This window comes from Apus apus, chromosome 26 (assembly GCF_020740795.1).
Source record: "Apus apus isolate bApuApu2 chromosome 26, bApuApu2.pri.cur, whole genome shotgun sequence".
Classification (NCBI taxonomy): Eukaryota; Metazoa; Chordata; class Aves; order Apodiformes; family Apodidae; genus Apus; species Apus apus.
Window position 1 is genome coordinate 4,594,230 of NC_067307.1, and position 27,351 is coordinate 4,621,580.

Consider the following 27,351-nt stretch of genomic DNA (forward strand, 5'->3'; position numbering starts at 1 on the left):
GCTGAAATCCAGCTACACCATCATCATCCTCACATGCACGAGACACACTCTTAACTTCACCATATCATCTTACTTTTTACACATCAACTTCACCACATGCTCAGTAAGGGAGGTTTTGGGGGAAGAATAAAATCTCCTGGCTGCCTGACTGACTACCCCTGCACCAGAACAGGAGGCAGTTTACTCCCTCCTGAAGCAGTTTAAAAAAAAACAAACACAAAACTATTATTATTAATAATAACAATAATTATAATAAATAAAGGCATTCCCCTCCCACCCTCTGTTATCACTTTCATTTCCTGGCCTGAGAACTGAGGCACAAGAAGACTGAGATCACTGAATTTTTTAACTAAAAACCCATTACAGACTAGTTTTACAATTACCTCAAGCCCAGCTATTCCTCTGCAAATAACAAAACAGAGCTGTTGGAGAGGAATAAAGAGCATTTCAATCCGTTCCTGCTGCATAAAACAGAGGCAACCAAAATGTGTGCTCTGGGACTGCCTCACAACAGCCTGGCTGGGACCTTGGTGGCCAATTCATCCTAATTCACCCTTCCCAAAACAAACCCAGAGATTTCAAACCCTAACTGGCCCAACCCTACTCTGGGGTCAGGGCACAGCCAAGAAGAGCCACAGCTCTCTGCAGACCCAGGGTGACAGATGATTCACTATTACCAGGCTGATGACAACATTGAGTACCAAAAAATCAGCTCATCAAACCGCTGTGAACTCACTGGATTAGAAAAGCATCTCCCTCTGATGCCATACACATCTTTATTGCTATGCTTGGCAACAGAAATGGCCAAGATAAATGTTGAGTGCAAGGAATAAAACCACAGCAGGCAACTTAACTAGAAAACTACTCCCTCCTACTTCCTGTCCCCACCAAGTGCCAGTGATGTTTCAACACCCCGATTCCCTATTCCAAGGAGGTGGTTCTACTCATTTCATGGCCAAATCACCATGGCAAGAAATCCACATTTAGATTCCTCTCTAATAGAAGAACATTCAAACAGCAGACATTTCCTTCCCATAAACTGAAAATGGCCAAATATTACCACATTGCTTTTTTTTACTTTGTAGAATCATAGAATGGTTTGGGTTGGAAGGGACCTCAAAGATCACCCAGATCCAACCCCCTGCATGGGCAGGGACACCTCCCACCAGCCCAGGCTGCTCCAAGCCCCATCCAACCTGCCCTTCAACACTGCCAGGGATGGGGCAGCCACAGCTTCCCTGGGCAACCTGGGCCAGGCTCTCACCACCCTCACAACAAAGAATTCCCTCCTCATCTCCAACCTCCATCTCCCTCTCCCAGTTTTCATCCATCCCCCTCATCCCATCCCTCCCTGCCCTTGTTCCAAGTCCCTCCCCACCCTTGTCCCAAGTCCCTCCCCAGCTTTCCTGGAGCCCCTTCAGGCACTGGAAGCTGCTCTAAGGTCTCCCTGGAGCCTTCTCTTCTCCAGGCTGAACACCCCAACTCTCCCAGCCTGGCTCCAGAGCAGAGCTGCTCCAGCCCTTGGATCATCTCCACAGCCTCCTCTGGACTCTCCCCAACAGCTCCATGTCCTTCTGATGTTGGGGGTTTCAGAACTGAAGCCCCATCTAAAATGACTTCTAATAAATACTGTCATAAGCTGGCTCATAATAACCAAAACCATTTAGCCTTAAAGACAATACGCTCTCTAGAACTGATACACATGTTACGTGCATCACCATGAAGTGAGCACAAGGTCTTACCACACTTCAGCCCTGGGATCAGGCACAGGACATAGCAAATAGCTCTCATTTTAAATTATTTATTTTATTCCTGCCTTACATGACACCGTGATGCATCTTTCTTCACTCATCCCGACTGTCAATATTTTATTCCTGCAGCTTTTAAGTACAATAAAACACACTGTAACTGCTATCAGACCATTTCATGACCACCAAGGCTCCAGAAATAAGAATACTTGATATAAATAATTTTTTCCAGCAATACATGAAGCACAATATTCGATGTAAGAAAAATGATTCTGTGCAGACATCTGCATTTTATCTTGTAAGGATAAATATGTAAATAAGTGTTTGAAAGCAAATTAAATTTATTTAAGAAGTGGCCACATATAACCTTTTCAGGCTTGAGTTTTATGACTGTTTTTCACACAAAGATACCGAGAGGAATAGCTACAGACCAAGATCTTCCAAAAACCACCTTCCACGGGCCACTGGTTTGTAATCTGGAAGAGCTCCCGAGGGCGTGCTTGTGGCCTTCCCCTGGGCACACAAGGATCAGAAGAGGTTAAGTGCTGCAGTTCAGATTAGGTCATTAGAGCGTCTTAACAGCCACTTCTGGAGGAATCCATATGAAGATGGGTGAAGCATTTAGTTTTCAACTGTGTCCAACCAACCTAACCAGCACAACAAAGCCACTTCATAGCATGATAAGAAAGGTCATGATACGGAGGAAGTTAGAAGATTTGGCTGGATCAGCAAGAGGGAAAAAAAGAAACATATTGACGGAAGCAAAGAAAGAAAACTCAGCTTGGTTTTGAGCAGCATCTGCAGACAAATGCAGCATCTTCTACTGAGTCTTAAACAAATGTGAGGAAAATCCAGTCATCAGTTTTCCTCTTAGGAACAAAAAAGTCCTTAAACACTGCCATTATCTTAAGCTCCCCCTGAAGAAAAGTCTCCAATCAAATAATACCAACAAAGACACAGTTTTTATGTCTCCACTGGAATCTACCTCCCTGTTAGCTTCAACCACAGAAGACAGAAATGCTCCTATTAGCAATCTTTCAGCAAACCCAGACATGCATCGCCCAGTGAGGCTTCAGGGATGTACACACAGGTCCTACCCGTGGCTCAGGGAGAGTGAGGAGCACGTAAAAACTCTCCAAAGAAAACTGGCTTCATCATAAAAGCAAGGTTTTGGTGAGCTAACCCAAAAAAGCTCCCTGACCTCACTACTGAGGTAACCCCCATAACAGGAATCTCAGCACCAGCGAGGGGTCATTGCAAGCAGCTGAGGCTGCTTAAACCTATGCTGTCACTAGAGGAAACATCTATCAACCTGCAGCCTAAATTACCCTACTATTTGAAAAGCTGTCTTTCCTTCAGATTTGTTCCCACATTGAAGATGCAGAATGAGCAAAAGGATCGTGCTCAGAGAACCTTACTTCCATCCAGCTCCTTCCATCTACTCAACATGAGAGCCAGGTTCCTTGAGCAAGCAGTTCACCAAAGCTCAGCCCAGCCAAGAGCAGGGCTCACAGACAAGTGACAGATTGGGATGTATTTTAAACCATATAAATGCAGCCTGTTAAGGAACAGCAGGAGCACAGAGAATCGCAGTCCTAACTCCTTCCCTTATCCCCGGGACTCTGACATTTTCAACTCCTATCTACATGGTTACTAAAGCCAAAGGCTTATTTAAATCCATGATAAAAATCTCAGGGCTTGTGTAACATCACTGCTAGCCCAAGGTCTAATTTGTTCCAGTGCATCTCCATGTTAACAATGCTGTAATTCCAAGCTATCTGAATCCTGACTCGAAGCTAGGAGTAGGGTTGTAAGAGCTCATCAACTACTAATCCAATTGTTCTACGTATCTCTAGGATTATTTTCCAGTTTACTAACTTGAGCTACTTGTTGCAATAATCCTTTATCTAGAGTGAAATCACTGGGCAGATCAAGGTGTGCAGTGTTAAGCCCAGCTCTAGCAGGGTGCAGCACAGCAGCAGCTCATCACTCCAGAATCCCTTCGGCTTCTCCACTAGGTTTCACAGCCTGCACCAAACTCCAGCTGCCAATAAAACCACTACTCAAAACAGCTTGTGTGTTTTGGTTTGGTTTTTTTGTTTAATCTTAAACTGGGTAATTTAAAGCTTGCTCAAGTATGACAACACTGTGATGCAGTGAGGTTACACAGACATATTAAGCTCCCTGTGAAAATGGAGCATTTGGTATTTCTCTTTCAGCTGGTCAAGTTCAACAGATACAGGGAGCCCAGCACTTACCTGGCACTGAACTCACACTAAAAGAATCAGTTACATGGGACAAATGATGGAAAAAATGAACAGGCAAGGTCTTTACCTCGTCTTAAATATATCTGAGGCTTTCCCTTTCCTGCCAGAATCTTCTACTGGCTCTGCCTGCAGCTCCTTTCGGGGTCAGCCTCTGCCTGTGCTTACCTGGCGAAGGTCGCACGGGACCCCAGCCCACGTTAGTCTTCCCAGCCTGCAAAATGTCAGTGCCAGCTCCAAAATGAAAGGACAGGGAATGAAACTGCAACAGCCTCTGCCTGCATTCCCATCTTTTATGAAAGAAGGCAAAAGCCTTTAACTGAAATGCACATTTAGTGAGGAAACCTAATTCAAGGCTTTCAACAAGCTTTGTCCGGGCATTTTACTGCGCTACCTACATCACTTATTTCTACCCAAAATATACCTAAAAACAAAAGAAACACACAGATGATACCGAACAGGGCTTACAAGTCAAAAGGATAAGCCAGAAATATTTAGTGCCTCTATACGAACTGAAAAAATATATATACATTATATATATATTAAAAAAAGCCAACAAAAAGAAATAAATCAATGAAAAGGGGAAGGGAAAGGAAAAAAAAAAAAAACCCAACAAAACACAAAACCACCTTCAAAACGAATCACGAGAACGGGATCAGACAAGAAAGCGAGGCCACCCCTTCAGGACCAGGGGAGAATTAACCTGCATTTCTCCATCCCATCCACAGGCTTACGGCTCCGCCACCCATTTTGTTTCAAGATTAAAGACCAAACCACCCCCCCCAAAAAAAAAAGGAAAAAAAAAAAAAAGGCCAAGTAAAATAAATAAATAAATAAACAAATGGAATTAAATCTCGATGGAACGGGGGAAATAACCGCCCCTGGGGCCCGGCAGGGCAGGTGATCCCGCCGCAGGTGCCCACCTCAGGCATCCCCTTCCCCCGCGGCCACCCAGGCCGTGCCCCATTCCCCCCCGCCCAGCACGGGCTGCAGGCGATGCCGAGGCAAACCAAAACCCCACAAGCCAGCGGCAGGGCGGACACAGAACGGTTCGAATTAGAAATAGACGCCCAGGGTAAGTGGGAGAGGAGGAGAGGCGCGGCGGGCGCAGGAGGGGCAGGAGCCACGCGGCCAAGGTGAACCGCGGCCGGGCAACATGGTGGAGGCTGCCGGGGAGCCCCGACCCACCTCCCCGGGAAGAGGAAGGGGTGAGCCGGGGGGTGCCGGGGGATGGAGGGCGGCTCCGGGGGCCGGGATGGAGGTGACAGCAGGCGGGAGGCGAGAGCCCCGGCCGCGGCGGGCTGAGGGGAGAGCGCGGCGCGGTGAGGCGCCCGCCAGGCTTGTCTCGGATGGCGGGCGGCAGCATTCCGCCGGCGGGAGGAGAAGGACGGGCTCACCTGCCATAGCGGGCTGAGGAAGGCAATGGCGCTGGGGGAACTGCGGCTCCGCTGCGCTCGGTCGGCGAGCGGGGAGTGCGGCGGGGCCGGGGCCGGCCCGGCAGGCAGAGCACGGGGCGGGACGGGCCCCGCTCCGCCCCTCACAAAATGGCGCCCGCCCGGCTCCCCTCAGGGCCCGGCGGCCGTGGCGGGGCGGCCCGAGCGCGGGGCTGGGGGCTCCGGGTCCCGCCCTGGGGGGGCTCCGGGTCCCGCCCGGGGGTTCCAGGCGGCTCCGCGGGGCTGGGTGCCCAGGGACGCTGCGTTGCCTGGGGGTGCGAGGGAGCTGTGCTTCCCTCGGAACACGGCCCTCACCTGCTGTTCGCAGCCTGCCCTCAGCCCTGGCTCCTGCTGGGCTTGGTTTTGGGGTTTCATGGGTTTTTTTTAATGAAAAATCCAGCTTTTATAACGGGGGTGAGCTCGGAAAGAGCAGCAATGAAGGAGGCTGAGCTCCCCAAAAGATGGCACCTCCACCACTTATCATCCCTGCTCCTAAGATCCCAACGATTTGCCCCAGCTTTCTAGCTGGGAAGGCCGGGCAGATCCGCCGTGCTGCCAGGGAGCTGGTGTTCTCACACACACGGGCATGGAGCTGGTGTTCTCACACACACGGCCATGGAGCTGGGTGTTCACACACACGGCCACGGAGCTGGTGTTCCCACACACACAGGCATGGAGCTGGGTGTTCTCAAACACACGGGCATAGAGCTGGTGTTCTCACACACATGGAGCTGGGTGTCCCCACACACACAGGCATGGAGCTGGTGTTCTCACACACACGGGCAGACACCTGCCACTTCGATACCCCAGCCAGAGATGGACACCGCTTCCCTCACGTCCCTCTTGGCAAGGCCTGGAATTCCTGATGGATTCTGATAACTCGCTTTAATTTGGCATCTGCCTTTACTAGGATGTGCAGTGCTTGGACATGCCAAGAGCCCGGCAGCTCAGGAAACGTTTTGTTGCTCGGTGCTCTTCTGGGAAGCTGGGCCTGAGGCCCCACGGCCGCCACAGGTAATTTCTGATTTTTCTCCCCCGATGAAAGCACACCACAAACATCATCCTGCTGATTCACAGGAGGTGTCTTTCAGATCATATCGACTGATGCTGAGCTTTCTCCCCTACCAGCCCCCTTCGTTATTTGATTAAGGTGCCTCCTGGCTGTAAGTCGATCGGGAAGCCTGTGCTCCCCCGAGCAGTGACACTAAGTGTAACCCATTGCATCATTTTACCTGCAATTCTTTGTTGATCTTTCAGGTCTTTGCCTTCATAGTTGCTGTTTGCAGCGAGTTTGGTTACCGGGAGTGTTTACCAAGTATTTGTTCACCAGCTGTCCAAGCCCTTCCATCCTGCTGCCCCTATAAAGAGGGTTTCCTCAGATCCCATTAAAACCCAGGAGCTTATTTTAAGACCACAGACCCTACGAGACCTCTGGAGCATTTGTGCTTCTTATCCTCATGCATCATTTTTTCCACATTCACTGCAATACTCTCCTTGTTAAGCTTCTAAAAGGCTTTCAAATGAACCATATGGAGAAGTACATAGGACACGGATAAGTCACAACACTCCTCTAGATTATGAATATTGACCCCTTAGCATTATTCAATATCTGGCTTGATCCCAAACATATACATAGAGTAAGTGCAGCTTTTAAATGTTAATAGCCTTTGTTGGTAAGGTTAGGGGAGCATGGAGCTGTGATGTAAGGGACATTTTATAATGGGAGATTGATTGAGACTGTACCAGTTTTGATCTTGACAGGAGTTTGTACAGAAAGATGGATCAGATGTATTCAGTGATGCAGTCTCCTCTGAGGACTTCCTGTGTTCAGAAATCACTGGCAGAGACACAGCTTGCTCTCTCTCTCTTTTTTTAAAGTGTTATAATTTTCTAACCTGCCCTCCCTCAGTGGAAGATGGCAGAGGGAAATACAGGTCTGCAAGTGAGAAATTCAGGTGTGTGCATCAGTCAGATTGAAATGTAATAGATAAAGAGACCTTGGGGTCATGATAATTCCAAAGACAAGCAGGGCAAAGATTATAAAAGTGGATTTAGCACTCCAAGAATTAAATTTGACATAGCTGGACCTCCTGGAGCCCTGGACTCAAACCCAGCAAGACATTTTTCAGGCCTCTATTCCTATTAGTTAGAGAAATGACCTTCCAGGCGGCCTTCCATGTGGTAAAGTTTCAGAAAATATCCCAGCATTTCAGTCATTCAGGGACACAGAGTCCTTTTTATGTTGACAGACTTTCCTGCTGTAGAAGTAAAAAGAATTTTCCTGGGATTAATGCCATATATAATTTCTGTTATTAAAATGTAGTGAAAAGCCATGAGGTATTTATAAATGCAGTCACTTTCTACCTGAATGATTCCCAGGACCAGAAAAAAGTTGGAAGAATACTAGCCACAGGATGTGCACATGCACGTCCTTTATAACAATGTTATCAAGAGAAATTAGCAGTCATTAATCACTGTGTGTGCAGACCTGAAGGAGACACCTTCCCTTTGTTTTCTTTCCTTTGCTACACCTAATCTAGGAGATTATCTGAGCTCCTCAAAGCTCACTCAGAGATTTACCTGAACAGGTGAGGTGTTGCTATGTCTAGACAATTACTCACAAGAGAAGGTTTATGCCAGTCTTCCCAATTCAACCAGTGTCAAATACTTAGACAGAGAATTGTAGAATGGTTTGGGTTGGAAGGGACCTTCAAGATCCTCTAGATCCAACCCCCTGCATGGGCAGGGACACCTCCCACCAGCCCAGGTTGCTCCAAGCCCCATGGAGCTTGGAATGTGCTGGAACACTTCCAGGGGTTCCTCCTGTAATTGCCTAAATTCCTGCAACACTTTCTTCAGCTGAGAGTCCTGGAGGCCCCATTCCTCCCTCTGTTCCTTCTACCAACCAGTCATGATGCTTTCACAGCACAGGATAAATATGAAAACTATTAATGTTATCCCAGCAGTAATGAGAGTGCCTGGGCACACAGTGGTATTTGACAGCTTGAATCCCCACCACATCTCCACGGCAGCCTGCAAAGAGGGACTTGATTTCGTGGTGAGGTGGTCCCTGTGAGGAGCTGAAAGTCTCCAAAAGGAGATATGTTGGGGGGGACAGCTGAGCCTGTGGGCTCTACATGTCCTTGGCAGCCAGAGAATGCAATATTATCATGACAGTCTGAGGTAACCTTTAATAAGCATGTTCCCCAGCTTGCTTTTGTTTGTTTCCTCATGGCTTTGTGCACACCAAGGGGCAAGGAGAGGCCTGCAGGAGGTCAGGGTTTTCTTGAGATGCAGCAGGTACATTACTGGCATAAATTTAAACACTGACATCTTTCTGGCTGCCATCTCTACTGTCTACTCACCAAGTGTTGCCTCGACTGGGACATGAATCATTGCCCTGAGAACAGAATCTCCAAAAGACCAAAACTCCACACCCAGTTATATCCAGTGATGATTGGTTTGGGTCTGGGATCTATGCTCATTTCCAGTTCCTTGTGTTTTGGGTTTGGTTTTTTTCACAACATAAGGGAAGAAAAAAAAAAAAATAGCTTCCCTCACATCAGATTAACAGTATGTTATGTGAATCATAGACTCCTGGGATGGTTTGGGTTGGAAGGGACCTTAAAGATCATCCAGTCCCACTCCCTGCATGGGCAGGGACACCTCCCACCAGCCCAGGCTGCTCCAAGCCCCATCCAACCTGCCCTTCAACACTGCCAGGGATGGGGCAGCCACAGCTTCCCTGGGCAACCTGTTCCAGCACCTTCCTACCCTCATGGTGAAGAATTTCAGGTGCTGCCCAGGAGGTGAAAGAAAACTCCCCAAGAAGAGGCAAAAAAGCAGTTAGCGACTCACCAGCACTGGTATTTTTGCTTCTTCCTCTGGAATATGGAGTAGTAACATGAAGGGGAAGAGAACACTGGGCTGGGCAGACCTTGGGTTTCTGTTCTATAGCGTCAAGAAAACGAGTGACTTACTCTTCTTAAAAAATGCTGTCTACCACCACCTAGTGGAAAACACCACTGCAGGTGCCTTGACCTACATAAATGTATTATCTTGGGGACAGTCGTGACTTGATTGTTCTTCCCTCCCCCATGGTATATGGAGGCAGAGTTAGCAAAACACATTATTTCTTTCTAGGAACTGTTTCTAAACCTGAACACTTTCTGGTCTGTCACCTACCAAATGGAGGCAACAAGACCCAGGAAGAGTTTTATGAGGTTTAATTAGTACAGTGCTGTTAATAGCAAATAGGGCTTTTAGTCCAAGGATCTCAGACTGCTTTGGTCCAAGTACTCAAATTACTGAGGCTTCAGCCAGCAAGCCAGGAGGCAGATGTACTGCTGTGCTTGCTATATGCAAAGATAAAGAGCAGGGGCTGCAAAGTTACAGTTGAATTCACATAATAAATCAATAGGTGAGAGGGAGGGAAAAATAAAAATCTGCTTAGTTGCAGAACTGTTGGATCCCTGTTGTCGTGTCAAGATGGTTTTACCTCTGGTAGCTTTTGGAGAGTGAAGACCTTCCTTGACCTCTGTATATGCAAAATATTCTGTAAATGGAGAGCAGCTCTGGCAGCCAGCACAGCACAAACAAAGCAGAGCTCTGGGGCTGCTCAGCCCCCAGTGGCCAGAGGGTGCCCACCCAAACATCATCCCTTAACACGGGGAAGGAAGAGCCATAAAGGATGCTTAGGGTAACACTAACTCAACTGGACAGCTGGTGCTTTGGATGAGAAGCTAATTTTCCTGATGCTGTTACGTCTGGTATCTCAGGGGCTGGATCAGATAGATGAGATTTAACTTGCTGAGTCAGGAGGAAGGTTTGTATTTGGCAGAGGGAGGAAATGGGCTGAATCACCTCTTGGAGTTCATTCCCAGGCCTCTTTTCAGATGCACGGCCCCAAAACTAGCCAAGGGAGAGTCCTTACATCTTGGGAAGAGTGGGAGCAGGAGGGAGCCAGGAAAACAGCACTTGTTCATCCTCCCTGTTCTCTTTTTCTGCCAGGTTCTGGGTCAATGCTACTGAATCCCTGGAGGCACATCTGACCCTGAGATGATGTGGCAGCAGAAGAGGCATGTGGCTGGCAGCTCCTGACAGCTTTGCCTTTCCAGAGCACATTCACACCCATCAGGTGAGGCCTGTGTCACCTGGAGAGATGGTCTCCAAGTGGGGAACAAGCTGGATTTTGCCAGCTTGCCTCAAGTTCCTGTATGACTGTTGTCCAATGCTGTGGCAATGAACAGGCAGCTTTTCTTGACAGATGTGTGCAGGCAGGACCAGAGCAACTTGCTTCCACTTAATCTGCTTCCCAAAGTGAGGATACAGGGCAGAAAAACATTTTGAAGTCCATTAGAGGAATTTTGTAGCACAGGATAGGACAGGCTTTCTTAAGCCACCTCCAGTGGGAGTTCAAATGAAGGTCCTTTGCTCTGCAAAGTACAGGCAGCAGCACCCTCGTGGTGACTTACTCACATCTCACCAGAGAAGTGATAGCAGAGAACTCCTGGTTTAATCTTTCAGTGCTTGAACCCGCTTGCAAGCAATTCTGAAAGAACATCCACAATCTGTTCAGAGAGGAAGGAGGGTCTTGGAAATGTTGTCATTACTTCCTCTGCTATCTCCCTGTGACTCATTTAATCCCTCAAGTGAGTGTGTAGTGACAAAACACACAGTGATGTCAGGAATGAGGGAATAAACAATTGCTGCAGAATCCACTTCCTCCAGCAAGTGGTAAAAGACAAAATAAATGAGCTGAGGCAACAGTAAAACAAAATCAGCAGCCCCACAACAAGATGAACTGTCCAAACCACGCTGGGAATTGTAATTCACACACAGCAAGAAGGACTCCCTGGGGCAGGAGGGAGAGACCTAGGCCCAAAGTGAAGCTTTGAAGAGCTGGAAACTGTGGCAAAACTTTTCAGTTCCTTCTTTCCCTGACAGCTGAACTGAGGCTTGTGACAGGAGAGCAAACCAGGCAATTATAGCAAGCGTGGATGCCACAGGGCTGGAGGGGCTGACTATTTATAGTTCCCTCTGACAGGGCTCTCCCACTGTGCTGCTGCACACAGGTTGAGGTCCATGCCTTGGAGGGCTCAACAGTCTAAATAAAAATAGCAAAAGGCAGGACCAGCAGCCCCTCATACCCTGAGAGCCAGGGCTCAGAGATGAACGGAGAAAAAGGAAATCCACAGCAAAGCCTGGAACAATGAACTCCAAGTCCTCCCCCCACAAATTGCCCTTTATTTCGGTAACTCCTTCCCTGCCTGAAGTGCCACCTCTGCACTGCTCATCCCTCATGCCAAATACAGGGTCACTGAAGTGCTCTTGCAAGCTCTGGCCCCATTATTAGTGGGAGAAGGGATGTGTCCCTGCTCTGAACTCCCTCCCTTGCCCCACTGACAGGGTGGGAAGGATCTGCCCAGGAGCACGTCCTGATGTGCTGACCCTGCTGAGGGGATGATAAACTCCCTGGAGTGGAGCAGGCTGCCAGCTCCAGGCATTCAGTGGCTCAGCCAGCTGCAGATGCAAGTCCAAGATAGTCTCCTTTGTTTCATGGGGAGGATTAAAACACAAGCTGTTTGTCAGTTTGAACTTTAAAGTCTCGTCTTAGCAATTTGAAATGCAGTCACCCAGCAAAGAGAAACCTTTAAAAAAAATCCATTTTTCTGTATTTGAAGTTCAGAGATCATTCACTGGCCTATTTTTAGGAATATATTTGAACTGGGCATGTTACAATCCTGCCTCTGTTCTCATGCAATAAAAAGCAGAGAGGATTCACTTGACCTGCAGAATCAAATACTGAGAAAATAAGACAGTTGTCTGGAAAAGAACCACCCAGGCCAGCAGGGAAGGAGTCATGCTGTGACACGAACTGAGACAAGACAAATGAGTATGACAGGAGCTGGTAGACTTTTTCTAATGACATATTAATGAAAACTGCCAGAAAATTAGATGGTGATGTTAATTAGTATTTCACAGAATCTTTGCAGCTTTAAGGACCTGAGATCTTTCCCTTTTACCACTACATGTGTAAGATGAAGAAATAATTCTTGCTGAGGTGAGTTCTCAGCTTTCTTCAAGGATTCTTTCTAAATCCACCTGACATTTCCTTTGCTAAACATGGCTTCTGGCTCAGAAACTGATGTTCTTCCATGAGAGAACCCTCCCCTGGCAGCTGGGCTGTGGTTCATGGGTGTGAACACTTGTGTCAAACATGATGCAAGACAGGATGACAAAGGCAAGTGAACATCAGGCTGGAGCACAGTGGAAATGCTGCATCCTATCTGACAGGTCAGCAGGAGGGAGAGGAATTATTTACCCTGGTAACAGCACGTGGAAAAGCACAGAGACAGGGGGTAGGATGCATTGCAAACATCTCCTGCTCCCTGAACTCTGCAATATTCTAGCAGAGACAACTCTTACTCTATTCATCCTCTGGCTTTCCCCTCCTTCAAGAAGCAAGGGAAAGGACCCAGAAGACCTGTCTGTGGATGCCTGAGCTTCCCACAGTCACAGCAGCAAGACCAAATATCCCACATGTTTCCCACTGACAAGGGAAGGAAGGTCAAAACCTTGCATGACAGGTTAAGAGCATGATTTGCAGCAACAGCTTAAATAAATGGTTGCATGCATGAAAGACCAGAAGGCAGCTAATTCTTTAAAGACTTAAGAGCAGCTACTACTTCAGTTCAAGTAAATATTTCAAAATAAAATTAATCAGTGGTGACTAGTGGGTTTTTTTTTCCTCCTTGAACAGCCCAGGCTGAAATGGTGATTCCTCCCAGAACTCAGGCTTTCTTTCAGTGCCAAAACTACTGTTTCACAGGAGAAAGAGCCCTCTCAAAGAAGACTGAGTGCAATTTTGTTCCTCACAGCCCTTGTAGCTGAAGTGGAAAAGCTCTGAAAGAACCTCACAGGTCAGTGGTGCTGAGAGGAGAGCCCTGGAGCTGCCCCTCTGCTGCTCCTGAGATGAAGGACAGCACCTTGGCTCCAGATCCACCACAAGTACAGAGGAGAGGAAGGAAATGTTTGCTTCCTGATTCTTGTCATAAGGAAGCTCTGTCCATGCAGGCCCCAAAATGGCCTCCTAATGATTGCCTTAATTCCAATTAAAAGAGGTTTCTTAACACCTTCCTAGACATGGGTGAAAAGACCTCAAGCTAACAAGTACCTAACCAGCACAATCCAAAGTCTGCCTCTGCCTGGAGAAGCAAAACAGTCCATTAAATCATTTGGAAACAATCACTTCTAACCCACAATTAAGCTTTTTTCCCAAGGTTTGTTTTTTTTCTCCATGACCCCTGGCTCTGTCTCAGAACAAGGCCAGTTCCCTTGGGAGGGAGGACTCTGTTGTGACCCACTGAACTGTCTGGACTATTTTTAGGTAAATCCAGCATCCCTAAAACAACCTCCAGCTGCTTGTGTCTTAAGGAAGGAGGAAGGAAACCCTGTGAACGTGCACGTCCACATTTCCCAGGGGATCACAGATCTCAGCAGGAAGCACAGCTGGGCTGGACACGGAGCTCTGAGGGAAGGGCAGTGAAGGTTTCCTTCCACCAGGCAGAAAAGGCAGAAATGAAAGGCAGGATTGATCCTCCCCAAGCTGGAAGAGGTAAACCAGAGGTCTCTGCTAGTGGTTGGGAGGCCAGAGGGATCCAAGGGGCTGGGAATTTGCACTTACCCACTAAGCTGCTGCTCCAGAGCAGAGCAGTGAGAAGGATGCCAAGGCAGGATCAGCCAAGAAGTCCCAGAGGTGCTTCACAGGTAGAGATCTTGCTGGGAAGAGCAGGTCAAAGACCCCCAGGGAAGGGCCAGAAAAGCTTCAGGAGTGATTTAGGGAGAGGCAGAAGATGTGAGGGGCTGTTGTGGGGCTGGGCTGATGCTTGGGACATTTAAGGACTAGGCATGAGGGGGAGGAGTATGGACAGAGCACAGAGAAACTCATTTAGACCGTGGCATGAGTGGAGTGTAGGACAAATCTGATTAGAAGGGCCAGGACTGTTGTGCAGAATCATTTCTTCCTGCCCTGCAGGGTTTTTACGTCCTCTTTTCTGCTGAGCAAGAGCCCTGTTGCAGTAAGAGTGGCCGTGGAGCCCCGAGCCCCTCAGAGGCAAATGCTGCTGGATGTGGTGATTGCAGCTGGCAGAAAGCAAAGCCCCACCTCAGGGGCTGGCCTGAGTGTTCCTGCAGCACCTACCAGCCCAGCTTCAGAGATGCTGTTGCAGATTGTGCTGTTTGGGCAAACAGAGCAGTTGGTTTGTGCCTGTCTTTGCAGCATGGGGGTTGTATCCAGCACACTCCAAGTCAGTCATCACCTTCTCTCTCCCTCATCCCCCAGATGTTCCACATAACTTCTACTCAAATATTCTCAGGACTAAGCTCAGGAGCCTGCTGGCCAGCCTAGCCTCCTTAGAACCACCCCACAGGGCAGTCAGACAGTCCAACATCCAGCCAGGCCTTGAGGATGGGGTTATCCAAAGAGTGAGAGGAAATACCAGTCAGGGCTGAGAAAAAAAGATGAATAAGGGAACTCAAGTTTCCTCTTGCTGCATCACCACGGGACAGGCTTTGCTCTTCTCCCCAGCCTCCATCAGCACAAGCACATGGAGAATCTCAGAGAGAAGGATCAACAGTGATGCCAAGGAACATGAACAGCACAGGGAAAGCTGCTACCTGGGGTACTTAGAGCCCCTTTTCCAGGCTGCTTCCCTGTAGAGGGAATTCTGTTTCTGTGCACTCTGCATGGACAGATGCAAAATCACAAGCCTGCAAGAATCACAGCATCCCAGACTGGTTTGGGTTGGAAGGAACCTCCAAGATCATCTAGTTCCAACCCCTGCCATGGGCAGGGGCCACCTCCCACTGGATCACAGCACTGCTGGCTGCACAAGCTTTAAACCAAAGAATTAACAAAGAACTGAGAGACCAGGGTAGGGAAAGAAGCTCTTCAGGGCTGGGGCTTCTCCTGGACCTGAGGGTCAGAGTCTACAGGCTGGTCAAACCCCTCACCACTCTCTTCCCCACTTCAAGCAACCCACAGAAGCACAACTCCAGCCTCTTCTTCCAAGGGTTTATGAGACCCATTTGCACAACACTTTGGTAATTCTGGCTTTTCCCATCACTCCTTTCCACTGCTGAGTTTATCTCCCTCCTACCTTTGCCATCCGCCCCTTTCAGGCAGGCATCCTTCTACAGGACCCCCCCAAAGGGCCACCAGCCATGACCTTGGAGGTGCAGCATTGGATGTGGTGCTATAAACCATCACTCCCCCCCTGCCTTATCCAGTGCCTGAGCTGGCAGAGCCCCTTGCCCTGCTTTTAGCAGCATCTCTGGGTGTGAAGCCCCTCCTGGAAGCCCACTAAGGTCCCTCAGCATGTAGGCAGCAGGTTGACTCCTCAGGTCTTCATTTGAATGTCACCACTTGGTCCAAGTGTGCTGCCTGCCTTCCCTTCTTAAGGGAAACTGTGGGAAGTGTTGGGAAAATCAGTTACACGTGACATCTTTGAGCCAGGAGCCACTGGTGGCATTTGCAGCACCAGCAGTGGTGAGGAACCTCCTGGAGAGGAACAGGCCCCATTCTGCCTTGGGGAGCACAATGTGCTGTTAACAAGGAGCTAATGAGGAGCAGAGAAGGAACAGTTTGGGATTAAACATCAGTTTGGGATTAAACATCAGTTTCCAGGGTTTGTAGTGAACCTCTGCAGCCACTCAAGCCTGTCTCCACTGGGACCTTGTTTGTTCCCCCCAGTTTATTCCCCTAGATGTTTCCAACAGCTTGGCTGCCTCAGGGAAGTCCCCCTGATGTGAGGATGCTTGGTAACTGCCATGAGCTTGGTTCAGTCCAGAGAGTAAAAAATAAAATAAAATCAAGATGTTTCCTTAGAATTTGTTTTTGCTTTTAGAAATAATAGACTGGGGGGATTTCTCTGGGCCTGCTGGTAGCTCAGGCCAGAGAACTCCAGAACCCCATCTCCAAGTGTCTTTCCAGCAACTTTATGGTGTTAAATGAAGTATGTCATGGCACAAATACCCCATATCACCCCATAAATACCCCAACACAACAGCAACAGGACACCACTGATGGTAGATGAATTCAAGCACTCAAAAATTAGAGAGAAGCCTGAAATCTGACTGTCTCTTCTTCCTCCAGAGCTTCTGTGCATAATAATTCCCCATCAAGCTGTATAAATGCCAACTATTTGTTTCCCTGAGGCAGCTGCCTCGGCGGGTGCCCAGGATGGATGATGCTCAGCAAAGGAAACAGCTCTTCAGTGTCACCCTCATTCATCAGGAGCTTCTTTGTGATTCAAGCCCTTCTCTAGAACCAGAAAAATTCTTCACAGGCCTTTTCCTACTACCCTCCTGACTGTAGTGAGTCAGGCAGTTCTCTGCAAACCCACAACCCCCCCTCTGAGCAGCACAGCCGTGACCTGGTGGCTTTGGCACCAGCATCTGGCACCCAGGGCTGAGGAAGGACACAGCTACAAACCTGGGGAGTTCAGGGCCAAACCAGCCCAGCAAGTCACACATGCAATTCCACAGCACAACAGGAGTGAGGGAAAAACTGAGAAGATCCTGTTGGGATATTTTAGTGCCCCTGTGCTGATTCAACAGCCCCAGTTGGGAGGAAAGCTTCGTCCTTCTGTAAAGCTTTAACACAGAAAGAGCTGACAGCAACAATTACACCCAAACCTTTGGGCCACGCTGAGGGAAACCAAAATGTTTGCAGTAACATTTTTCCATCTCGTGAAATAAATGTAAACTCCTGCTATTTTGCAAGAGAAAACTGAACCCTGGCTAGTGGCCACACTACAGCCAGACAAGTCACAGACATCTGAACACCTGGAGACTTACACTCAGGAGGAAACCCGTGCTTAGAATGTAGTCTGTCCACTCAAAGAACCAAGTTGTCTGGATGTACATTTTCCCAGTGGTCACCATCCCTTTTTTTCTTTCCCAGAAGTGTCTCCTTTTTTCCAAATTACTTCTAAAACAATCCCTGGGGAGAGGAAGGTTTCCCCATGGCCATCCCTCCTGCAGGCAGCCCTGTGAGAGCACTAGGGCAGGGACATTTTTTTCACACTGTGCTGCCTGAGGACTTTGCTGCTGGCAAAGAACAAATAATGAATTAATTGCCTTTCCTCCAGAAATGTCAGTGTGTTCCTCTCCTCCTCATCCTTCTTGATCAACCCAGGCTTCCCAACTTCCTGCACCCCATCCAGCCCCCTTGAAAGCATTTTCTCAGTCCCCTTTTTCTTCCTCCATCTAAACTTCCCTCCCACTTCCTCTCACCTTTCCCAAAACCCAAACAAATCCACATTCTTAACCGCTAAGGGAGGCTGGTTAATGCTCTCCTGACCCAGCCCCAGCTTCAAATGACTCATTTCAGCTGCAGATGACATCTGGGAGTAGTGTCAGGAAGACCAGAGGGACAAGGAGCAGCAGGGAACATGCAGAATTGTTACCTTCAGAGATGGAAAAGAAGACCCTGAACTCAGTTATTCCTCAGAGGGCAAGGCTGGGGCACACACAAGCCAATTAAGTCAAATGAGGGAAGAGATGGACGCTAAAAAAAGACCCTGGCTCAGGCTTTGGGTTTGATCTAGAACATTGCAGGAGAAAAAAAAAAGAGGTGATTTGAGGAGTACTTTCAGAAGAGGGTGTTTATCCAGCACTGATCTCACCATGCATGGGCCTGCTCTGCACCAGCAGTGAGACCTGCCCCTCTTCCTTTCAAAAAAGAAGGTGATCCAAGGGCTGGAGCAGTTCTGCTCTGGAGACAGGCTGGGAGAGTTGGGGTGTTCAGCCTGGAGAAGAGAAGGCTCCAGGGAGACCTTAGAGCAGCTTCCAGTGCCTGAAGGGGCTCCAGGAAAGCTGGGGAGGGACTTGGGACAAGGGCAGGGAGGGATGGGATGAGGGGGATGGGTGAAAAGTGGGAGAGGGAGATGGAGGTTGGAGATGAGGAGGGAATTCTTGGCTGTGAGGGTGGTGAGAGCCTGGCCCAGGTTGCCCAGGGAAGCTGTGGCTGCCCCATCCCTGGCAGTGTTGAAGGGCAGGTTGGATGGGGCTTGGAGCAGCCTGGGCTGGTGGGAAGTGTCCCTGCCCATGCAGGGGGGTGCATCTAGATGATCTTGAAGGTCCCTTCCAACCCAAACCATTCTGGGATTCTATGAAAAGCTTTCAGCCCACATGAGACACCCCCACACTCTGGGAGCACTGGCACCAGACCCCAAGCCATGTCCCACCAGGCACTGTCCTGCTACACTGCACGACCAGAGGAACTGGATATTTGGTCCCTGAAACAAAGCAATTAGTCTGGGCTCTTTGCACATTTCATAAGGGCTGCATGGGAGGCTCAAGCAGCCAATCCTGACCTTCTGAAGAAGCAGATTCTCCTGGGCCCTCTGGAGGTAATCCCAGCTCTGCCCCAAAGGCAGTCAAGGGTGCTGGGGAAGCAGATGGAGCCGATCCAAAGCTGCTGGCTCAGCAAAGCCTAGTGCTGATGGCAGTGGCTACTTTAGCAGTTGGAAGCAGCAGAAAACAGCAGATGCAGCTAAAGCCTTAAATCTGCCTGCCCAGAGCAGCGCTCAGCGCACACCGAGATCTGCCAGAGTAAAAGAGAGAAGCTCCTGGTTTGTACACAGAACAAGCCAAGTTTATTCGTAGTAAACACATCTACTTGTCACATACTTGCTCTCCAGGACACTGGGTTCATGCCCACTTCAGGAGACAAGGCTGTTTTTACTTCACATAAGAGAGCTCCCATTCTCTTTTCCCTGAATAAGGTGTGACTGACGCCAGCAAAACAATGCAAAGGGGATTTATTCAGTACAAACTATACAGAGGTTTTCTTTTTACTGGTCTGGGGAATTATGCACAAGGATAAATATACATACAGACAGCTGGAATGCAAGTATCTCCAACCTCCACACTAGTCATAACCAAGATTTTTGGTATTTGGACATTTGAGTCCTGGTCCAGATTCCAATTCTTCTCCCTGTACCCATTCAGTTTGTTTAAAAATAATAAGCAAAACAGAACAACAGTCTTTTTAAAGGATAAGCAGATTTGGCCAGAAGTAACAGTGGCATGAGAAACAGCCCTGGAAGAATGTTTGCTGAGGAAATGAGCTTGGTCAGTCTGGCAAGAGGGGGCAGGTAGCAAATGCACAACATCTCAAGAGTTCATCCAAGTGCAGTTTCCTCCCCCCCTTACTCACATCTGAATTTCATCAGACAAGCAGACTGGAAGCATTTCTAATGGACAGGAAGCAAAAGGAGACTTAAACTATGGTGTTTGTCTGCAGAGGTGAACCCAGTGATAGCCACAATCTCACTGAAAACTAAAACAAACTCTATAAAACAGGAAAAAAAAAACCCCAATCAACAACCAAGTAATTTTTGCTGCCAAAACGGACTTAATCTATTTTTGGAAAACTGCTCGAATGGCCTTGCCCAAGAACTTCTTACAAGCAACCAACAGGATGTCACTGAAAGAAGAAAAATACAAATCATCCCATGTCCTCCCCCCCTTGTGTTGCAATCCCTCTGGTCACTTCCCTGCTCAACCCCCTCCAACCCAACCCCCCAGCTGAAAAATCTGCCCCACCTCGACAGCAGAGCTGGCATCTTGGGGCTGATACTTCATCTACGGTCTCCCAGGCTCCCTCTGGGGTAACTAAGAGCTCTTACTGCCAATCTAAGGATAAAAATGGGATTAAATATCTGGTTCAGTCATCAAAATCTGGGATGTCATCATAGGAGTAGCCCCGGTAGCCTTTGGAAGCGTAGTAGGCGATGCGGAGGTGGTAGAAGCCGGGCAGGAACACGAGGATCCCAATGATGAGCACAGGGACAGCCCGATCCGCCCCCTGAGGCAGGGAGAGGAGAGACTGGGTTAGGAGACCCCCCCCAGCAGGTGGGTGCTGGGTCCTGCCCTGTCCAACACATTCATCAATGACCTGGGCCAAGGGACGGAGGCACCGTGAGGATACAGAACTGGGAGGGTTGGTGACGTGGCAGAGGGTTCTGCTGCCATCCAGGGGGACAGGGAGAGGCTGGAGAGTTGGGCAGGGAGGAATTAATGAACTCACCAATGGCAAGTGTAGGTGCTGCCTCTGGGGAGGGACAACCCCATGGATCAGCACAGGGTGGGATGAGCTGCTGGAGAGCAGCTCTGGGGAGAAGGACCTCAGTGTCCTGATGGCCAAGAGGGCAACCAGGAGCCAGCAATGTGTCCTTCTGACAGGACATACATAGAGATGAGGAAAGTGGGGCTGTGTCCTGGCTGGTATCTCCTACAGAAGTCACCAGTGATCTTCACCAGAGGAGTGGTGATCCCAGCAGGAAGTTTTTTCCAGGACAACAAGCTGAGCTCCACAGGGCTGGAGCATTAAAAGGAAACTGTACCCCAGTGAGGACAGAGAAACTCAGGGCTCCTTGGCAGATCTCCAAGCCAGCCACAAACCTGCCCCAGCCCTGCTAACCCCAGGTAACTCTGCTGCCAGATAAATGTCCCAGAGATGTCCAACACCAGGGAGGTGGTGAAGGGGATTTACTGTCTTGCTCAGAGGCTCCGGATTTCTGCACCCAACAGGAGGGTTCTGAGGAACAGGCCCACAATGCAGAACTTGTCACCCAAGGGTAACCAACACACTCACCCCTTTGCTGATGTATCCTGCCAACAGGAGGGCTCCGATGATGATGAGGAAGGTCCCAATCATGAAGAGCACAACAGCCAGGGCAATGGCCTTGTAGGGGATTTTTGGTGGGCTCTTCTTGAACTGGGTGGGGAGAAAGAAACACTCAACAACTGAACTCAGCCCAGTTCCCCTCCCACCACGGCAGAGATGACATGGGACAAACTGCTGCAGCAGCTCTGCTGGCCCTTCTGTGAGGAACCCTGCCCATGGTGACCACACTGAGCCAGCATTTACACCCACTGCTTCCAGGTGTGCCCTGACTGTCACCAAAAAAATGCATCTGAACCTATGAAATGAGCAAACCTTGTTGCCAGGGAAGATCTACAAGCTTTCTGGAAGAGATGGGCTACAGGGGTGGCTGGCAGGTGGCTTTGTGCCTCTCTGAGCAGAGGTGCTGGAGATGAGCACAAAAGCAGCCTCCCGTGCTCATGCCAAGCCCCACCAGCCTGTCCTGGCAGCAGAAAGAGGTTTATTTTTCCCCACTTTCTACCTGCAGGTCAATGTATCCATCATCAGTGCTGGAGAGCTTGGAATATTTCACTTTGCTGCTGGGAATCCCAGCAGTCAGATTTGTACGGGACGGCATCATTCCAAGGAAGCCTGGGCATCAGCTAGAACCTGGAAAACAGAGAAAACAGCAAAAAATTCAGAGCAAACTGCATGACACGAGTCTGAGAGACAAGGGTCAAGTTTCTTAAGAGAAACAAGGGTCAAACCTGCACTAACCAAAAGGCACCTTTGTTGTGAAATTAAATCTTTCCAACCCAAGCTTGGTACTGAAGCCTAAAACACAAAAGCTGCAACAGGGGTTTTGAAAGCTAAGGTGGAACTTGTGTTTAAAACAAGATAGAAAATCCAGAATAATATATAAGGTGTAAACCAGCTCTCATTTTGCAGAGAGATCCCACTTCCAGCAGGGAGATGTCTGAGGTCCAGCTATTTCTAAACAGAGACACCAGCAAATCAACCCAAACCAGAAGGGAACAAAGCAGCTTTTCAACCAGCCAGATGTTTTGCAATAGACTCATTTTGCAAAAATAAAATAAGAAAGCACTGGAAAAAAGACTGAAATGGAGCTGTCAGTCCTGAGGCACCTCGAGGCATGACTCAGAGGGAGCATGGCAAGGGTGTGGAGTGGTTAGTGGATGAGGTAACCAAAAAAAACCCCACAACACAACAAGGAGCTAAAAAGTGTAGTCTCTTGTCTGTCCAGCTGCCAGGGCAGAGCTTTATTTAGTGACCCCAAAGCCAGACCCTGCAATTTCCCCAGGCCTTGGAGCCAACCCCCCCTGGTTTTGCTGCCAGGAGTTAGAGGCCCAGGAAGAGGGGCAGAGCCAACCTGCTTTGCACCTTGGAGCCCAACTTCTCAGGAGGTGAAGCCTGGCTCCAGCCCTGCCAACATGTCCTTGACTGGCTGCAGAGCCACTTGCCAGGGCCTGACAACCCCTCCCAGCAGGACCCACTGGGTCTGACAAGACCCTCCCAGCAGGACCCACTGGCTCTGCTCACCCACAGCCTTGACCCTGCTCCTCCAGTGGGAGGTGTCCCTGCCTGTGTGGGGGGTTGGAACTGGATGATCTTTAAGGTCTTTTCCAACCCAAACCAGTCTGAGATTCCAGGATTCCTAGAAAAAAGGCAGAAAACAGGCTTCCTACAATGTCCAACCTCAACAGGTTTATACTTTCTGAGAAGGTACAGAATGAGGAAAACAGGGAGCATATCCCAATTGATCCCAGAAAGGACAAAGGTGCTTTTTCCACAACACTGCTGGACACTTAAACAAGCAGCACCTCCTCAAAACAGCCTCCACATCAAGTCCTTGATCTCCCTCCTGCTCATTGCTGGCAGGTTCCTTTGCCATCAGGTTTGTTCTTCCTGCAGTACATATTTTTTTTATCAAAAAAAAAACCCCAACACTCCCTGATCTTCAACCCCCACAGCTCCACCTTGAAGTTTTGGCCCTTTTTTAAAATTCTGCAGCAAAACCCAAGCACAGACAGGACACGTTTCCAGCCCCATCTTTGGTGGAAGTGCCACCCACACCCGCAGCTCCTGGCACACCCATGGTTTTCAGGTGACATTCCTCAAGCACCCCCAGGGCCTCCCACGTGCCCAGGGGTGGGTGCCTGCAGGGTGGGGGGGGGGGAAGCCAACAATTCAACACCTGTCAAATGTCAGGTGTCCTGATTCTACCCCATTTTACTCTCCAGCACCCCAGGACTTCTCGCTGACCGCCCCATTATTTACCAGGCTGTTCCCAGTGGCTCCCTAGGGATTCATTACGATTTTCCCTTGCTCCAGTTGTCCTGCCCTTCCCACTGCCCTGTTCACCACCACGTTCCACAGAAGGTTCATCAGGAGGGTGACAGGTGCTTTATTTATATTAAAAATATAGACACGAACAGAAAGGAGCCGTTTAAGGACAAATGCAAAAATAAACCTCCCTCAGCTCATGTTCAAGTCCACTCAAGCTTCACTCTCCTTGCGCTCCACATTAGCTGAGAAACAGCCACCAGCTCAGCGCTGTGCTCGCTACGAGGGAAAGAAATGGGGAACCAGGCTTGTAATTCAGCTTTTCTGACCCGCTGTGAAGTTTCACCCCCCGGTCAGAGCCGGCTCCGCCCGGGGGAAGGGCCAGGCTGGGGAACAGGAACTGCAAACCTTGCACTGCCGACCAAAAACCCGACAGAAAAGCAACATTTTTCCGACCCTCCTTGCCCAGGGAGACGGATGGAAGGGGGATGGAAGTGGGATGGAAGTGGGATGGAAGGGGGATGTCACTCCTCGCCCTTCCAGGAGCGCCAATCTTCCATTTAATGCCATAAACACCCCCCAACCCCCCCCCCTTTCCAGACTCCTCTGCTGCCGACCAGGAAGGTCACACCGCGCCTGGGAACTCCCCCCAAACCCAGACCGGCCCCCGCAGCTCCCCGGCATGGACTCAAACCGCTTTATCAGGAGGCAAAAGCCACCCCCGGAGCATCACCTACCCCGAGCGCCGCCGGTCGCAGCCATCGCTGCCGCCTCCCTCAGCCACAACCCAGGAAGTTTATCCCTCCTGCCCGTCATTTCCTTCCAGGGGATGGTCCCGCTTCCTGCTTCCCCTGCCTTATTTCCAGCCTCACGCTCCGGATCGGCAGCTGGAATCCTCGGAGACCCCTCGGGCGGGGCAACTGGAGCAAGGGAAAATCGTAATGAATCCCTAGGGAGCCACTCGGAACAGCCTGGTAAATAATGGGGCGGTCAGCGAGAAGTCCTGTGGTGCTGGAGAGTAAAATGGGGTAGAATCAGGACACCTGACATTTGACAGGTGTTGAATTGTTGGCTTCCCCCCCCCCCCCACCCTGCAGGCACCCACCCCTGGGCACGTGGGAGGCCCTGGGGGTGCTTGAGGAATGTCACCTGAAAACCATGGGTGTGCCAGGAGCTGCGGGTGTGGGTGGCACTTCCACCAAAGATGGGGCTAGAAACGTGTCCTGTCTGTGCTTGGGTTTTGCTGCAGAATTTAAAAAAAGGGCCAAAACTTCAAGGTGGAGCTGTGGGGGTTGAAGATCAGGGAGTGTTGGGGTTTTTTTTTTAATAAAAAAAATATTTACTGCAGGAAGAACAAACCTGATGGCAAAGGAACCTGCCAGCAATGAGCAGGAGGGAGATCAAGGACTTGATGTGGAGGCTGTTTTGAGGAGGTGCTGCTTGTTTAAGTGTCCAACAGTGTTGTGGAAAAAGCACCTTTGTCCTTTCTGGGATCAATTGGGATATGCTCCCTGTTTTCCTCATTCTGTACCTTCTCAGAAAGTATAAACCTGTTGAGGTTGGACATTGTAGGAAGCCTATTTTCTGCCTTTTTTCTGGTGCTGCTTCTTTAAGTGTCCAACAGTGTTATGGAAAAAGCACCTTTGTCCTTCCCGCTCGGCACCCCAGCACCTGCAGGGGAAGAAAGGTGGGTTTTAAAAGGCAGATCTGGAGGTGATTAAAGCATCTGACACAGCACAGCCCCCACTCTGGGCTCCATGTGACAGCCAGGGAATCCTGGATTTTCAGGCCCCCAGATGGTGGGAAACGTTTGTGGCACCAAGAACGGGCCCAAACACACGGACCCTTCAGGGAAGCAGTTTGTTTACACTCCTGCAAGAATGGGTGACCTGAACAAGTAGGCACCCCTGACCTAAGGTGAATAACTGTTTATACTCCCTATTCCTGACTCAAAATTCCCTCATTTCCCCACTGTCCAGGGTTTACATCCTCCCTGATGCTTCTAATTATCCTAGAAGTTTCCCACGCGTTTACACATTCCATTCCAGAAGTTTACTTTTTACCTTTTAAGGTTTCATTCTACATTCTTCCCCTTTGCCTGTCTTCCCAATCACCAAAATGATCTAATCCTTCTGCCATCCTGCCCCGAGGAGCAAGATAGAAGTGACTTTTTGTCTGATCTTGGCCATAAATCCTGCTCCATGTCTGGATTCCCCAGATGGAGCCCAATTCACTCCCTCAGTTTCTTGGACCATGACCCACCCCAGGAATGTCCTTGGAATGCCCAGATATCTCACTTCTCTCTTCAGCCACCATGAAGTTTAATTAAGTTCTTTTCATTATGGCAGAAACAAACCATTATATTCCTAACACTAGGGTATATAAAAAAAAACAACCCAACACTACATTAAGAAAACAACACTACATTTAGTTTCCAGCATCTGGAAGCAGCTGAGCCCACCAGGTGAGGTTCTGCTGGGGATCTGCTTCCTCCAGCTGCTCCTGAGGAGCTGCAGGAACCACCCCTGGCCCTGGCTCCTCCAAGTTAATGAAACACTGCCTGGATTTAGAGCCTGGAAAGCCTCAGCTCCTCAAGTTTCAAAGAATTCTGCCTCCCCCTTTATTTCTTCATGGTGAGGAAGTCTAAAAATAGAAATTCCAAAACCCTCAAACATTGGGAAACACACTCAGCACTTACTGAGTCTCCTGGATTTTGTTTGTATTTTGTTTCTATTTTTTGTTTCTATTTTTTTTGCTATTTTTCGTTTCTATTTTTCAGCATCTGAAGTTTGGGTACTTGGGAATGGCAACAGCCAAGTAAAAAACTCAGCTTCTTTACAGACTTATCCACAAATCACACCAAAACACCAGTGCCCAGGTACTGATGGTAGATGTTTCTTAGAACACAACGCTCATCAATTTGGTCATTACTGCTGTGAAAAGAACTAATTGGAGCACTTGGCTTGTTTTTTTTACAAGGTGTTGATGAGCAGAAGAGCACAGGTAAGGTTGGTTAACCCCACTGCAGCAGGGGGTGCACCAGAATTGGCTCCAGTTTTATGCACATCACTGAAAATCAGGATCCTTCCCTTTTTCAACGTGGTGAATTGATTCTTTCCTGCAGGGTGGATCTACTGGCTGGACTTGTAGGTACCACCAAGGTGACCCAACCTGAGAAACAACATATTTGGAGTGGAAAATCCTCCTGGTTAACTGAGGTACCCACTGCTTTTCTTCTGGACAAGGACCCAGAAAATGCTGGAAAATTTTAGAACAGGTAAAGGTCTGGCTTCGAGAGGTTTCTTTAAAGGTATTGGATTAATCAGCACACCAAGTTCAAGAGAATAAATGGTTTTGTTCTGGAGACATGAAGCAAAGCTCAGTGTGGGAGCTGGAAACCAAGCAGGGAGCTGCCTGCACCACAGCAGAACAAAACCAGAGTCCAAACCAGCTCCACTAGTTAAGTGCTGCTAGTGAGGAGGACTCGAGGGGTGTCAAGAAATCCTGTCCCCCAGCTCAGAGCAGAGCTCCCACCACATGGCAGCCTCATCATTCTGACACTGCAGAATCTGTTCCTGGAGCAGCACTGCCACCTCGTGAAGTTCTGAATCACTTGGGTTTTCCAGCTTCACGTTTACAGGCAGTTTATGCTGAAGATACTCTTGTGTTTCTGGCTAGTGAGGAGTCCACAGCCTCCTTAATGAGCTACCCACAGCACCTTGGAGCTCTGACCAAGCCAGCTGAACTGCTTCAGTGTCCCTTCACTTGTGACAAAGGGAGGGTAAAGATTTACCTGTAGCAACAGTCAACAAAGAAAAACTCAACAGCTGCCTGAAGCTCTTTTCAACTCCTAGTTTTCAATCAAACTTTCAGGGTGAAACAGGCTGTAAACCTTGTATCTCCATCAACAATAGACACAAACATGATCACAAATATCCTCCATTATG

The 27,351-nt window shown here is 48.9% G+C and overlaps 2 protein-coding genes and 1 long non-coding RNA gene across 4 annotated transcripts in view; 1 reads left to right on the top strand and 2 right to left on the bottom strand.

The window, feature by feature from the left end:
• The window catches only part of SLC23A2 (solute carrier family 23 member 2), a 62,305-nt gene extending 56,811 nt beyond the window's left edge, over nt 1-5,494 (bottom strand). For both annotated transcript variants that reach the window (XM_051640629.1, XM_051640630.1), the window contains exon 1: nt 5,410-5,494. The gene's annotated coding sequence lies outside the window, so the exon portion shown is untranslated. The remainder of the gene's footprint in view (nt 1-5,409) is intronic.
• Nucleotides 5,495-19,254: 13,760 nt separating this feature from the next.
• Nucleotides 19,255-24,233, bottom strand: TMEM230 (transmembrane protein 230). The gene is made up of 4 exons (XM_051640740.1): nt 24,142-24,233; nt 21,642-21,769; nt 21,110-21,232; nt 19,255-20,320 (listed from the first exon to the last, which is right to left on the bottom strand). The coding sequence occupies exons 2-4, from the start codon at nt 21,738-21,740 to the stop codon at nt 20,180-20,182; spliced, it is 363 nt and encodes a 120-aa protein (XP_051496700.1). The 5' UTR covers nt 21,741-21,769; nt 24,142-24,233; the 3' UTR covers nt 19,255-20,179.
• Nucleotides 24,234-24,290: 57 nt separating this feature from the next.
• Nucleotides 24,291-26,766, top strand: LOC127394649 (uncharacterized). The gene is made up of 2 exons (XR_007891673.1): nt 24,291-24,378; nt 26,529-26,766. It is a non-coding gene; the product is annotated as an uncharacterized LOC127394649 (long non-coding RNA).
• Nucleotides 26,767-27,351: the final 585 nt, after the last annotated feature.